General features: G+C 52.4%; 1 protein-coding gene across 1 annotated transcript in view; it reads right to left on the reverse strand.

Annotated features, from left to right (window-relative positions):
* KCNT1 (potassium sodium-activated channel subfamily T member 1) overlaps window positions 1-14,729 on the reverse strand; it is a 73,683-nt gene that overhangs the window by 48,090 nt on the left and 10,864 nt on the right. Inside the window, exon 2 of the mRNA XM_007459024.1 lies at window positions 14,452-14,610. Within this exon, the coding sequence (XP_007459086.1) occupies window positions 14,452-14,610 (159 nt within the window). The remainder of the gene's footprint in view (window positions 1-14,451; window positions 14,611-14,729) is intronic.

Raw genomic sequence — 14,729 nt, forward strand, 5'->3', positions numbered from 1 at the left:
GGTGGGGCAGGGGTGGTGGGTGGGAGGGTGGGGAACCAGGTGGAAGCCAACGTGTGTTTGAGGGTGGAACTAGCCAGGCTTGCCGGAGGACTGGATGGTGGGGGATTCAATCAGGGGTGAGGAAAGGGGTGGGTGGTGCCACCTGAGATGGGGCAGACAGAGGAGCAGATGGTGGGGTCTTCCCAGACCTGTTCTGGACATTCTCAAAGTACACAAGACAACCATAGTGGATGCAGTGGAACATTATCCAGCCTTAAAAAGGAAGGTAATCCTGACACAGGCTACAACATGGATGAATCCTGAAGATACTGTGCTGAGTGAAATAAGCCAGTTGTGGGACTTGCCTGGTGGCAGATTGGTTAAGACTCCACGCTCCCAATGCAGGGGGCCCAGGTTCGATCCCTGGTCAGGGAATAATCTAGATTCCACTTGCATGCCGCAACTAAGAGTTTGCATGCCACAACTAAGGAGCCCATGAGCCGCAACTAATGAGCCCATGTGCTGCAATTAAGGAGCCCACAAGCTGCAACTAAGGAGCCCGCTGGCTGCAACTAAAGAGCCCATGTGCCGCAACTAAGGAGCCTGTGAGCCACAACTAAGGAGCCCACCTACCGCAACTCAGACCTGGTGCAACCAAATAAATAAATTAAAAAATAAAATTAAATTAAAAAAAAAATAAGCCCGTCGCAAAAGGACAAATCCTGTAGGATCCACTTATCTGAGGGACCTAGAATAGTCAAATCCATAGAGACAGAAAGGAGATGGTGGGGGCCAGGAGCTGGGAGATGGAGTTAGCGCTTAATGGGGACAGAGCTTCAGTTTGGGAAGATGGGAAAGATCTGGAGATGGATGTGGTGATGGTTACACAACAACGTGAATGTGCTTAAAGCCATTGAGCTGTGCGCTTAAAGTGGTTAACATGGTTCATTTTTGGTATATTTTACCACAATTCAAATAAACAATTTTTTTAAAAAGAAGGAAGGAAGGGAGAGAGAGAAGAGAAAAAGGGGGATAAAGAGAGGATGGACTTCGTAAGACAAAGAACCCAGCCAACAATAAAACATGACTTGGAGCAGAAGGAATTCCCTAAACAGGCTTCAAGCACTAAACCCACTGGACAGGGACAAGCTCAAACATGAGATACATCGGTATCTCAACAGAGTGAGGGAAAAAAGGGAGATGACAGAATTTTGGAGACAAACCGAGAGCCCAAATACTAAATCACATGGGATCACTAATGAACCCAATCCAGAAAAGATATGACTGAAAATGGAGTTACTGACAGAGGGATGGCCCTGCTGGCACAGAAGCAGATGCAGAGCAGAGTGTACAGGAGCTAAGAGCTGTGGGAACACTCACTCAAAGAATTGCTTGTGCCCTGGATAGAGGCCCCAACCTGTTTTAAGTATTTAAAACATATTCAGAAAGTACTGAGAAATATAATGATGAAAGAACTACATGCTGAGTTCCAGGAAAATAAGGTACAGGATATGCCACACCCAGATATTGATTCCATTAATCTACTGGGCTTAAAGGATAAAGAAAGAATTCTTCAGGCAATAAGACAGACAAAGCAAAGGGGCTGGGGGAGGGGATGGGGAGTGAATGTTTAATGGGGACAGAGTTTTGGTTTGGGAAGATGAAAGAGATGGATGGTGGTGATGGTTGCACATTAAGAATATGCTTGGGCTTCCCTGGTGGCGCAGTGGTTGAGAGCCCGCCTGCCGATGCAGGGGACACGGGTTCGTGCCCCGGTCCGGGAAGATCCCACATGCCGCGGAGCGGCTGGGCCCGTGAGCCATGGCCGCTGAGCCTGCGCGTCCGGAGCCCGTGCTCCGCAAAAAAAAAAAAAGAATATGCTTACTGTACTTAAAGACAAAGACTGTAACAAGAAGCAAAGAAGGACACTACATAATGATCAAGGGATCAATACGAGAAGAATATATAACAATTATAAATATATATGTACTCAACAAAGGAGTACCTAAACACATAAAACAAACATTAATAGACATAAAGGGAGAAATTGACAGTAACACAATAATAATAGGGGACTTTAACACCCCACTTAAATCAATGGATCAGACAATCCAGACAGAAAATCAATAAGGAAACACTGGTCTTAAATGACACATCAGATCAGGTGGACTTTACATATATGTATATATAAAACATCTCATCCCAAAGCAGCAGAATACACATTCTTTTCAAGTGCATATGGAACATTCTCCAGGACAGATCCCATGCTAGGCCACAAAACAAGTCTCAGTGAATTTAAGAAAACTGAAATCGTATCGAACACCTTTTCCAACCACAACACTATGAAACTAGGAAGAAAACTGCAAAAACCACAAACACGTGGAGGCTAAACAATATGCTACTGAACGACGAATGGATCACTGAAGAAATTAAAGAAGAAAATAAAAACATACCCGGAGACAAATGAAAATGGAAACACAATGATCCAAAATCTGTGGGATGTAACAAAAGCAGTTCTAAGAGGAAAGTTCATAGTGACAGTGATACAAGCCTATGTCAGGAAATAAGAAAAATCTCAAATAAAACCAAACTTTACACCTAAAGGAACCAGAAAAAGGAGAACAAACAAAACCCAAAGCTAATAGAAGGAAAGAAATCATAGAAATCAAAGCAGAAATAAATGAAGTAGAGACTAAAAAAATCAATAGAAAAGATCCACTGAAACTGAGAGCTGGTCCTTTGAAAAGGTAAAGAAGATAGATAACCTTCAGGCAGGTTCACCAAGAAAAGAAGAGGGAGGGTCCAAATCAATAACATTAGAAATGAAAAAGAAGTTACAGCTGATACCACAGAAACACAAAGCGTCATAAGAGGTTACTACAAACAATTATATGCCAATAAAATGGACAAGCTAGAAGAAATGGACAAATTCCTAGAAATGCACAGTCTCCCAAGACTGAACCAGGAAGAAATAGAAAATAGGAACAGACCAATTACCAGTAATGAAAATGAATCAGTAGTAAAAATCTCCCACAAACAAAAGTCCAGGACCAGACAGCTTCACGGGTGACTTCTGCCAAACCCCTAGAGAAGAGTTAACACCTACCCTTCTCAAACTATTCTAGAAAATTGCAGAGGAAGGAATGCTTCCAAACTCATTCTATGAGGCCAGCATCACCCTGAAACCAAAACAAGACAAAGATATCACAAAAAAAGAAAATTACAGGTTAATATTACTGATGAACAAAGATGCAAAAATACTCAACAAAATATTACCAAACTGAATTTAATAATACATTAAAAAGATCATACACCGTGATCAAGTGGGATTCATCCCAGGGATGCAAGGGTGGTCCAATATCCACAAATCAATCTATGTGATACACCACATTAACAAATTGAAGAATACTAATCATATGATCATCTCATCAGATGCAAAAGAAAGCTTTTGACAAAATTCAACATATTTTTATGTTAAAAACTCTCAACAAAGTGGGTACACAGGAAACAAACCTCAACGTAATAAAGGCCACATATGACAACTCCACAATTAACAACATAGTCAATGGTGAAAAGCTGAAAGCATTTCCTCTAAGATCAGGAACAAGACAAGGATGTCCATTCTTGCCGCTGCTATTAAACACAATAGTGGGAGTTCTAGCCACAGCACTCAGACAAGAAAAAGGAATCCAAATTGGAAAGGAAAAAGTAAAACTGTCACTGTTTGCAGATGACATGATACTATACAAAGAAAATCCTAAAGATGCCACCAGAAAACTGCTAGAGCTCACCAGTGAAGCTGGTAACATTTCAGGATACAAAATTAATATACAGAAATGTGTTGTACTTCTATATACTAGCAACAAACTATCAGAAAGAGAAGTTTAAAACAATCCCGTTTACCATCACATCAAAAAATAAAATACCTAGGAATAACTCTAACTAAGGAAGTAAAAGATCTGTAAGAAAACTGTAAGACACTGATGAAAGGAACTGAAGATGACACAGAGGGAAAGATATATCATGCTCATGGACTGGAAAAATTAATATTGTTTAAATGACCATACTACTCGAAGCAATCTACAGATTCAATGCAACCCCTGTCAAAATACCAATGGCATTTTTCACAGAGCTAGGACAAATTCTAAAACTTGTATGGAAACACAAAAGCTCCCGACTGGCCAAAGCAATCCGGAGAAAGAAGAACAAAGCTGGAGGTATCACGCTTCCTGACTTCAGACTATACTACAAAGCTATTGTAATCACAACAGTATAGTACTGGCACAAAAACAGAAATATAGATCAACAGGACAGAATAGAGAGCCCAGAGATAAACCCACACACTTATGGTCGGTCAATCTGGAGGCAAGAATACACAAAGCAGAAAAGACAGTCTCTTTCCCAGCGGTGCTGGGAAAACTGGACGGCTACATGTAAAAGAATGAAACTAGAATGCTCTCTAACACCATATTAAAAAAAAAACTCAAAATGGATTAAAGACCTAAATGTAAGCCCTGAAAACATAAAACCTAGAAGAAAACAAAGGCAGAACACTCTCTGACATAAGTCGCAGCAATATATTTTTGGATTTGTCTCCCAAGGGAAAGTAAACAAAAACAAAAGTAAACAAATGAGACCGAATTAAACTAAAAGCTTTTGCACAGCAAAGGAAACCATCAACAAAACGAAAAGACAACCTACCAAATGGGAGAAAATATTTGCAAATGATATGACCAATAAGGAGTTAATACTCAGAGTACATAAAGAGCTCATACAGCTCAATAACAAAAAAACAAACAACTGGATTGAAAAATGGGCAGAAGACCTGAACAGACATTTTTCCAAAGAAGGCATACAGATGGCCAGCAGGTACCTGAAAGGCTCAACATCACCAATCATCAGAGAAATGCAAATCAAAACCACGATGAGATATCAACTCACACCTATCAGAATGGCTAACATCAAAAAGACCACAATTAACAAATGTTGGCGAGGATGTGGATAAAAGGGAGCCCTAGAACACTGTTGTTGGGAATGTAAATTGGTGCAGCCACTGTGGAAAACAGTATGGAGCTTCCTCAAGAAGGTGAAAATAGAACACCATATGATCCAACAATCCCTCTCTCCTGGGTATATATCCCCCAAATCCTTGAAAACACTAATTCAAAAAGATACATGCAACCCAATGTTCATAGCAGCATTATTTACAATTGCCACGATATGGAAGCAACCTAAGTGTCCATCAACAAATGAACAGATAAAGAAGACGTATGTATAAATACAATGGAATACTAGTCAGCCCTAAAAAAAAAGAATGAAATTTTGCCATTTGCAGCAACGTGGATGGACCTGGAGGGTATTATGTTTAGTGAAATAATTCAGAAAGAAAAAGGCAAATACTGTGTTATCACTTATACGTAGAATGTAAAACTAAAACAAAGGAATGAACATAATGAAACAGAAACAGACTCAGAAACAGAAACTGACTCTGGCCCTCCCACCTCCCTCTTCAAAAAGCCCTGTGATCCCATGGGGTCCACCCAGATGACTCAGGACTGTCCCCCCATCTCAAGATCCTTAACTTCAACACATCTGCAAAGCCCCTCTCATCACCTAAGACACTTGCAGGTCCCAGGCATTAGGACATGTACATCTTTGGGAGGGGGGCATTGCTCAGTCCATCACACATGGTGAACCTATGTAACGCCATTAGTCAATACATGAAACCCAGAAAGAGTAGCCCAGAAAAAACACCTTCAGCTGTCATCCTTTGAGGCTGCTATAATACACTTTGAAAACTGGTAATTAAATGGAAAGGATTGAGCGTGTTTTCCTGCTTTCTCAGCAGGAATTATGTTTCGGGGTGTACAACTAGCTCCCAGTAATGTAGGAAAACCACCAGTTAAAGAAGAATGTAGCTTATACTCAAGGAGGGTGGAGCAGAACAGGAAAGGAGCTTGTCCAAGCCGCCACAGAACGTGGGGTCAGGGAGGACGTCCGGTGGGGTTGCCACCCTTAGCTGCACCAAGGAGGGGGAACGCATGGTCGTATGATGACGGATCACCTTGCACAACTGCCCAGTGCAAGGGCTGGGCCGTCATCGTTAAGCCATCATGTCCCTCCGGCCATCTCTAACGGAGGGACAACCAGGACATGGGGCAACATGGGGACTGTGGTGGCACTTAAAACCTTCTCTTGCCTGAAACATTTCAGTTCCGTCCACGAGACCTTCAGACCCAACATCCAGTTTACAGGAATACTGGAGGCAGAACAACAAGCTGAACCACCCACCAAGAGGCAACCAGACACACAGATGGCAGAACATTATGCAGGACCAGAGGCCTGGCGTATCAGCTACCTATGCTGTGTGACAAACTGCCACCAACTTCACAGCTTAAAGCAACATATACTCGCAGTGCCGAGGTTAGAAGGCCGGGTGTAGCTTAGCTTGGTGTCTTGCTTAGGGTCCCACGCATCTGAAATCAGCATCAGCAGGGCTGGGTTTCCACCTGGACCCCTGGGGAAAATCCACCTCCAGGCTCATCCAGTTGGCTGGATTCAGCTCCTGGCGGCTGTAGGACTGAGGTTCCCCTTTCCTGCTGGCTGTTGGCTGCTCAGCCCCTAAAGGCTGCCCTCATCCCTGGGCCCCTCCACCTTTAAGGTGGCAATCGTGGGTCAGATTCCCCTGTGCCCCAAATCTTTTCTTCCACTTCCAGCCAGGGAAAACACTCTCGCTTTCAAAGGGTCCCTGTGACCAGAAAGGGCCCAACCTCCTGGTGATTAACTCAGCCAACTGATGAGTAACCTTACTTATAACGCAAAATTGCCATGGGTATGAGCTCCCTATGGCTGACGTAACAAAGTACCACAGTCTGGATGGCTTGAACAACAGAAATTCGTTCTCTCCCAGTTCTGGAGGCCAGAAGTCCAAGATCAAGGTGTCAGCAAGGCTGGCTCCTTGTGAGGCCGTGAGGGAGGATCATTCCAGGTCTGTCTCCAGATTTCCCTTTTTTAAAAGGTCACCAGTAGGGACTTCCCTGGTGGTCCAGTGGCTAAGACTCCGCATTCCCAATGCAGGGGGTCCGGGCTTGATCCCTGGGCAGGGAACTAGATCCCACATGCTGCAACTAAAAGATCCTGCACATAGCAACGAAGATCCCACGTGTCGCAACTAAGAGGCGGTGCAGCCAAAAATAATAATAATAATAATAATAAATAAATGTTAAAAAAAAAAGGTCACTAGTCATGTTGGATTAGGGCCCACCCTAATGACCTCATGCTCATGTCATGACCTCTGAAGACCCTACTTCCAAATAAGGAGATCCTGGGGGTGACACCTCACCATCTTTACCGGCTTGGAGATTAGGGTGGGGGACCTGGGGAGGCCACACCTGGTAGGAGCCACTCTGGATTAAAAGGAGTTAGTGAACCCTAATAACCGGATGCAACACAATATTCCTGGACCAAACAAACCAGCCGAGAAGGACAGGTTGGGGCCACCAGGGAAATGTCTTCCCCAAGCCAGGTATGTGCTGCCCCCTCCCTGGACTCCACCCTGGCTGCAGACCCAGAGCCAGGAGCCCTCACCCACTCCCCCCCAGGCTCTTTGATCACCTCATGGGCACCACCTGGGGCTCCCCGACTTCTCAGGGGACACCTCCTCTCCTCCTGCCCCCACAGTGCAGACACGAGTCTCATGAGATGCCCCATAGATGCCACACGAAATCTGTGCTCCCCCAGAGGCTCCAGGGGAGGGTCCTTCCTGCTTCTTCCAGCTCCGGGCGGCCCCAGGCGGCCCTGGCTTGTGGCCACATCGCCCCAGTCTCTGCTCCATCTCCACAAGCCTTCTCCTGTGTGTGTTTCTCTTCTTACAAGGATACCAGTCAGCGGATGTAGGGCCCACCCTAAATCCAAGATCATCCCATCTCAAGATCTTTACCTTAATTACACCTGCAAAGACCCTACTGCCAAATAAGGTCATGTTCCCAGGTGCCAGGTGGACATGAATTTGGGGGACACCATTTCAAAGCACTGCAGTGGGTCTGCAGTTCTTTCCTGCAGACCCTCTCTCCTGGAGTTCCCCCAATCAGCTGTGCGACCTTGAACAGGTCTTTTTCCTGTGGGATCTGCCTCTACTCGCCAGGTGCCTGCACCCCGTGGGTGAGGGGAGAGGGGAAGGCCCTCCCTCTGGGGATCCTGGGATGTTCTTGGGGCGTAAGGAATTTGAAAGCAAGGCAGAGCTTAACCCCGTGAAGGGCTACCGGCCATCTCTCTTTCTTTTTTTTTTAAATTAATTAACTTATTTTAGTTTTGGCTGCGTTACGTCTTTGCCGTGCACAGACTTTCTTTAATTGCGGCGAGCGGGGTCTACTCTTCGTTGCAGTGCGTGGGCTTCTTGTCGCGGTGGCTTCTCTTGTTGCAGAGCACCGGCTCTAGGCGCAAGGGCTTCAGTAGTTGTGGCACGCGGGCTCGATAGCTGTGGCTCAGGGGTTCTAGAACTCAGGCTCAGTAGCTGTGGCGCACGGGCTTAGTTGCTCCACGGCACGTGGGATCTTCCCGGACCAGGGCTCAAACCTGTGTCCTCTGCCTCGGCAGGTGGATTCTTAACCACTACGCCACCAGGGAAGCCCCGGCCATCTCTTTTGTAGCGTCTACCTTGTTTCCCCAAGCCTGCTGTGGATGGAATGTGTGTGTCTCCCCAAACTCACATTGAAGCCCCAACCCCCAGTGTGATGGTGTTTGAAGGTGGGGCCTTGGGAGGTGATTAAAGTTAGATGAGGTCCCGAGAGTGGGGCCCTAAGACGGGATTAGTGCCCTTATGACAGCACGTGCTCTCTGTGTCTCTGCCTGTGTCTCCCGTGAGGACACGGTGAGAAGGAGTCTGTACACCAGGAAGAGGTCCCATCAGGCCCCCCCCCACCCCTGGCTGGTAACTGATCTCAGACTTCCAGCCTCAGAACTGTGAGAATTAAGTGTCTGCTGGTGAAGTCCCTAGGCTGGGGTGTTTGTCACAGAGCTCGAGCTGCCTGAGACCCAGCCTGGTCACTCTCACCTCCCATTTTCACTCCAAGTGGATGAAGCCGAATGACACGTGCACAGAATTTTCAATGGCAAATGGCACATCATGGGAAGCATATCAGGAGTGAAGGGAACCGCAGTGTGAAACAGAAACTGAGCATGCTTTCCGTGACACTGGAGGATGCTGGCCACCCTCTCGCTGGATGTCTGTGTTCCGCTTTGCACTAATTGGGAAGAATTTAATTTTGATTTGTGCACACAAGTCCCCGGGATGCAGGCTTAGAGGCAAAGAGGTGCACTGAGATGTCCAACACCAGGGGCCGGGATGGGGACCTGGCTCCTGGGGATGCCCAATTCGCCATCTCAGGGTCTCCCGCAGTATCCTCGGGATGTGGGCAAGGGGAGCCAGGGCCCCTTCTCATCACAGAACTGCTAACACCTTGACTGGTGTACCCCTAATCCCGGATCACTGAGAGCTGGCTGTCTTCCAGGTGTAGACTCAGGTCCGCCGACCTGTCTTGGTGTCCACGGGCCGGTGTGGAGGCGACCACACCGCTGCTCACACGTGTGTGTGCCCCTCCATCACCCACACCCTCCCCGTCCTGTTTGTTCTTATTCCTTTATCCTCCATCTTCTCACTGTCTATCCTGCCTGCTCCTGGCCTCCCAGGACCGGGGGTGACCCAAGCCCCCACACGCCCACCCAGAGGGAGGGACACAGGGTTGGAGGAAGGCGCGGCCTGCCCCTGGGAGCCCTGGCCACTCTCTGCGGGGGGGCCCCAGGTGACAATGGGGAGAACTAGACCTGGCCCCAGTCCTACAGTGGTGTGGCAGAGATGCAGGCAAATGAGCCCCAGGCCCGGAAAGTGCTAGAAAGATCGATATAAATCTTACCCCCTTGGGACACAGCACACAGAATCGGCCAGGACCTGAGCCTTTCCTTGGTCTAATCATGCAGACAGAGGAAAGTGAGTCCCCAAGAGACACAGGGACACTGAGAGAGCCGCCTGGCGCAGTCCGGGTCAGCTCCCAGTGTCCATGCACCCAGCGTGCTCGCCACTGTTCTGTCGATGGTTTAAAGTCAGAAACTGCAGAGACGGAGGCAGATGGGAGAAGGCGCACAGCTGCGGAGGATGTGGGCGGATCCCGGGAGGAGGTGAAGGACCCTGGGCTCAGGTGGGAGGGAGCGGAGGTGAGCACAAGCGTTTCAGGCCTGGGCGACGGAGGAAGCTGGGAGTGTTGGGGGCCCACTGGAGAGGCTGGTGTGAGGGTGGGCAGCTGTCCAGGGCGCAGAAGCAGCCGCCCCAGGGGTGACCAACTTACGCAGGGAGGGGGTCCAGGAGGACCCCCGGGCCTTGGGCCTGAACACCCAGGTGGCTGCTCTGGGCTGGGGAGGGGCTGTGGGGGCAGGTGTGGCGTCTGGCTTTAGACCCACACTCCGGGGTGCTGGACGACATGTCCCCTGCACCCCAGCACCATCCAGTCCTATTCTGCATGGAGCTGAAGGTGGCAGGGGACCCCCAACCTGCCTGGGCCCCACCAGCCTGGGCCACCGCCATTTCCCAGGTGGGCCGTGTCCTCCAAGGCCTTCAGGTCTGTGACGGACACAGGCCCCTGGCCAGGATGGGGCCGGGATCCCACCTTTGCCCCATCCTGACTGCAGCTGAGCAGAAGCCAGGCCCTGGGAGTTTAAATGTAATACCACAGGGGCTTGAACTCAGCCCCCGCGCAGGGAGAACCCAGGGGACCCCGGGGGGCTGGGCCTGCTCCAAAGGCACCTCTCTGAGCCCTGCCTGCCCCTCCTGGAGCCCAGCCCAGGGGTTGGAGGGTCCAGCCCTGGGGGCCATGGCTGCCAACAGTGGCTCCTGCAGGGCGGGGCAGGGGCCTGTCCTCAGGGCGCCACCCGCAGCGCAGGCCTGCCTCCCCACTTCTCGGCTTGCTGGGTGAAACAACACGGGGTGCCGCTCAATCCCACAGCAGCAGCCAGGCTCCATCCTCTGTTGCTGGAAGAGCTCAGGTAAACACGGAACAGGGCCCTTCTGGGCAGCGCTCTAACCCTGGAGGCCTGGCCTCCTCACCTCCCTGCAGCCGCGCTGCCCCGGAGCCCCCAGAGGGGCGCACACACCTCCCCACCCCCCACCCCGTCCTCCACTAGATGCCTGGGGGCGAGGGGGGCACGGACCCTGACGTCACCTCCCGCTGCGGGCTGGGTCCTGGCTGGACAGGCAGCTGGGGAAAGCAGCGGGTCCCCGGCATGCAGGCCAGGAGAACACCTGGCCGGGCCTTCTCCTCACCTGTGGCTCTGCCCACCCCAGCCTTTGGACGGTTCTACCCCTCGTGGGAGACGAGCCTGTGGTGGGACAGCCCGTGCCCCCCGCAGCACAGTGCAGAGAGGGTGTGAGGTGTGGCAGCTGGCTGAAGCCTCGTGTCCACGTTACAGACCAGGAAAGGAAGCAACACTTACAACGACCAAAGCCCCGTCTGCAAAGCCCTTTCCCGCTCTCCTCGCAGCTGCCTCTTCCAGGCCGGGCCACCATCGGCCCTCTGCAGGAGGCGGAGCGGGCGCGGGGGCTCACCGCCTGGCCAGGCCTGCAGCCCCTGAGCCCCGCAGGGGGCCATCAGAGCCCCAGGTCCATCCCCCAGGACCAGGTGCACCTGAGGGTCCGCTGTGGATGGGGAGGGGCCTCCTGGAGCTGCCCCTTGGCTCCTGGGGCGAAGGGGCAGTGAGCTGACCCGGGACAGGGCAGGGAGCCCCGAGCCCCAAGCCTTGGAGGGTCCAGGTCTAGGGCTTCTGCCTAGAGCCCTGTTCCCCAGGAGCCCTGAGACCCGGCCACAGGCAGTGATGAGGGTCCCCTAGGACCCTGGCTGACCCCTGAAGGTGAGCCAGTCCTGGCTGTGCCTGCCTCCTCGCTGCCCCCCCTGCAAGAGGCTGGCCAGCAGTCTCCTTTGCTCATGTGGGGCTGAGCCCCCCCCCCCAAGGCCACGGTGTGTGAGGCTATGGTGACTCATGGCTGTGGCTTTATTCCCCTGGAGAACAGGAAGCCCACAGCCCTGGCCGCCTACCCACAGCCTGCCAGGAGTCGGGCAGCAGCGCCCCCGCTCACCCCACAGAAGCTGCCCCGGGGCGCGTGAGCGGGGCTGGGAAGGAGCCCAGGCAGCAGGGACCCAGGAGCGCGCGCGGGACAGCAAGCACAGCTCTACTCCCTGGACCCACGACACCCCCCCCTGCAGTGTCGATTCGCCCAGGCCACCGGCCCTTCCTCCTGCAGCCCCAGGACACCGGCCCCGGCCCAGCCCCAGGCTCTGTGGGACTGTCCCTGGGGCACACGGAAGCACGGGCTGAGAGCACACGGCCCTGCTGGTGGGGCAGGCTGGCCTCCTTGGCCTCCAGCCTCTCAGGCCCTCCGGCCGCCCCACAGCCTCTCAGCCCCAGTGCCTGCTCCCTTCCCTCACCTGACGTACAGACACATCCTTACCACCTCTCCACACGTGCAGCGCAGGGTCTCCACACGCGCAGCGCAGGGTCCCCACGCCTGCCCGGGGACCGCGGGGGCCTGTCCTCTGGAGGACTCCCCCCGCCACACACACACACACACATACACACACACACAGCCCGTCTCTGAACACCATGAGCACACAAGCACAAAGTCCCTGGGCCCAGCACACAGGAGACTTTCCCCCTGAAAACAAGGCCGAGGAGAACAGAGACTGGGGGGTCGCCAGAAGCTGCAGGGCAGTGACTGCTCACGGGTACGAGGTTTCCGTCTGGGGTGATGGAATGCTCTGGAACTACACAGTGGTGATGATGCATATGTACCAAATGTCACTTTATATTTTAGGTTTTGTATATTTTACCACAATAAACCCCCCCCCAAGCCACAGGGTCCGGAGCACGGTGGAGGATTCAGTGCCAGCTTCCCATTTCCCAGGGGACAAGGACAGTTCCCTCCAGGCAGACACACGCCACCCTTGGCTGACGGCAAGGACCTGCCATCCACTCCTAAAATCTACGGGATGTGTCACTGCAATTACATCAGTTGCAGTCACTGGCATTTCTGGAGCATTTGGAGGCCCCAGGCCCACTCGGGGAGACGGATGCCGTTTCCTGCCCGCCTCTGAAAGAACCTCTGGGGCTGCTGTTATCGAGAATTAATCAAGTCCCAGCGGAGCAGGCAGTAAGGGCCTGGTGCTGACTTAGGAAGGTGCAGAGCTCACGTCTGGCTTAGAGAAGTGCCCAGCCTTGCCCTCCTCTGCCTCTGCCCACCCAGGTAGCTAAATGAACTCTTCACCTGGGTGTGTGTTTTCGGGTGGGTTTACCTATTACCACCTCAGTCCAACAAGATAAAACTACACGGCCTTAACGTGCCCCTCTGCTGGGTTTGCACCCTTGGTTCTATGTGGGTGAAGACCCTGGGTTCCATCTCTCCTCCTGATTCTACCTGGAGAATGCAACTGAATGCTATGGGAGGTCTGGAAGGATATTCTGTTTCCGGCAGGCAGAATGGATTTTAAACTCACTTTCCACGAGTCTCACGCACAGTCCTTACCCACTGGCCTCCTTCACAAGCACAATTTCTTCCCCAGCTGCAGCTCCGGCAGTGGATTATTCTGAGAGCCTCATCTGTGCCCTGACGAATTTCAACCTCACGGACTTTATGTGCTAACTTTAATAACTGCACTGTTGGGACAACTGCAGATTCACAAGCCCAGTTCAGGGCTTGGTGGGGAAGGAGACCTGCAGACACCGGGGCCCCTCCCCCAACACGCGGCAAGGGAACTGGTTCTGGCCCGAAGCCCCACAGGCTCCAGCCTGAGTCCCTGCACGCACAAAAGCACTTCCCCCAAGGCTGACAGAGCTATGGTGCTGGGTGTTTACTGAGACAGCTATTTGGGGAAAGGGCAGAGAAAAGCAACGTTTCTCCCAGCTTCCTGCCAGCCTCCTCAGCACATGAATTATTTCCAAGGGCTCATTTTGCTGGTCCTTTGCCAAAAGCCTCAAGTATATTTTGCTTTGTGCCCCCCGGGAGAATCCGAGGTGAGGGCACGTTGTCATCCCTGGTAAGTGACCACAACATGAGCTCCCTTAATTAATAATAAATGACCACAGCCAGCGTCTGGAGGACGCCAGCCCTCAGCCAGCCTGCGGGGCTTCACCACGTGGCGCTTCCGGCCCTGGCTTGTGCCCAAAGTCAGCAGAGCTGCCAGCGGGACTGGGGGCCTGTGGGCAGAGCCGGGGAGGCTGGCCCGGGGATTGGTCTCTGGGACTCCCCAGCACTGAGCCTCCCGTCCCATCGTCCAGGCTCCTCCCGGGAAAACGCTTCCCACCTTCCCCACCCCCCAACTCCTCCGGGTCCCGGAAACCCGGGAAAGTTGAAGGGCGCGGGCCCCAGGCAGCGCGGGCGCAGCGGCGGCCTTCAGCACCACGGACAAGTCCGCGCGCCGACCCCCGCCCTACCTGTCGTCGTTCTGGAAGGACTGGTCGCCAGGCAGCAGGTCCCGGAAGCGGTACCGCGGTGGCAAGGGCACCAGCTCCGAGTTCAGGTCGCTCATCTTGAGGCTGGCGGTGTCCAGGAGCGCGCCGTCCCCGCGGCCGCCGTCTCCGGCGCCGGGCTGCCTGCGGGCACACGCCAGCGCCCCCTCAGCCTGCGCCCGCGCTTGCCGCGCAGAGCGGCCCCGGGCCAGCACAGCCCCTGCCTGTCCCTGCCCGCCCCGCCGCCCCCGGGCCCCCCCAGC

The sequence above is a fragment of the Lipotes vexillifer genome, unplaced genomic scaffold (genome assembly GCF_000442215.2).
Source record: "Lipotes vexillifer unplaced genomic scaffold, Lipotes_vexillifer_v1.1 scaffold636, whole genome shotgun sequence".
Classification (NCBI taxonomy): Eukaryota; Metazoa; Chordata; class Mammalia; order Artiodactyla; family Lipotidae; genus Lipotes; species Lipotes vexillifer.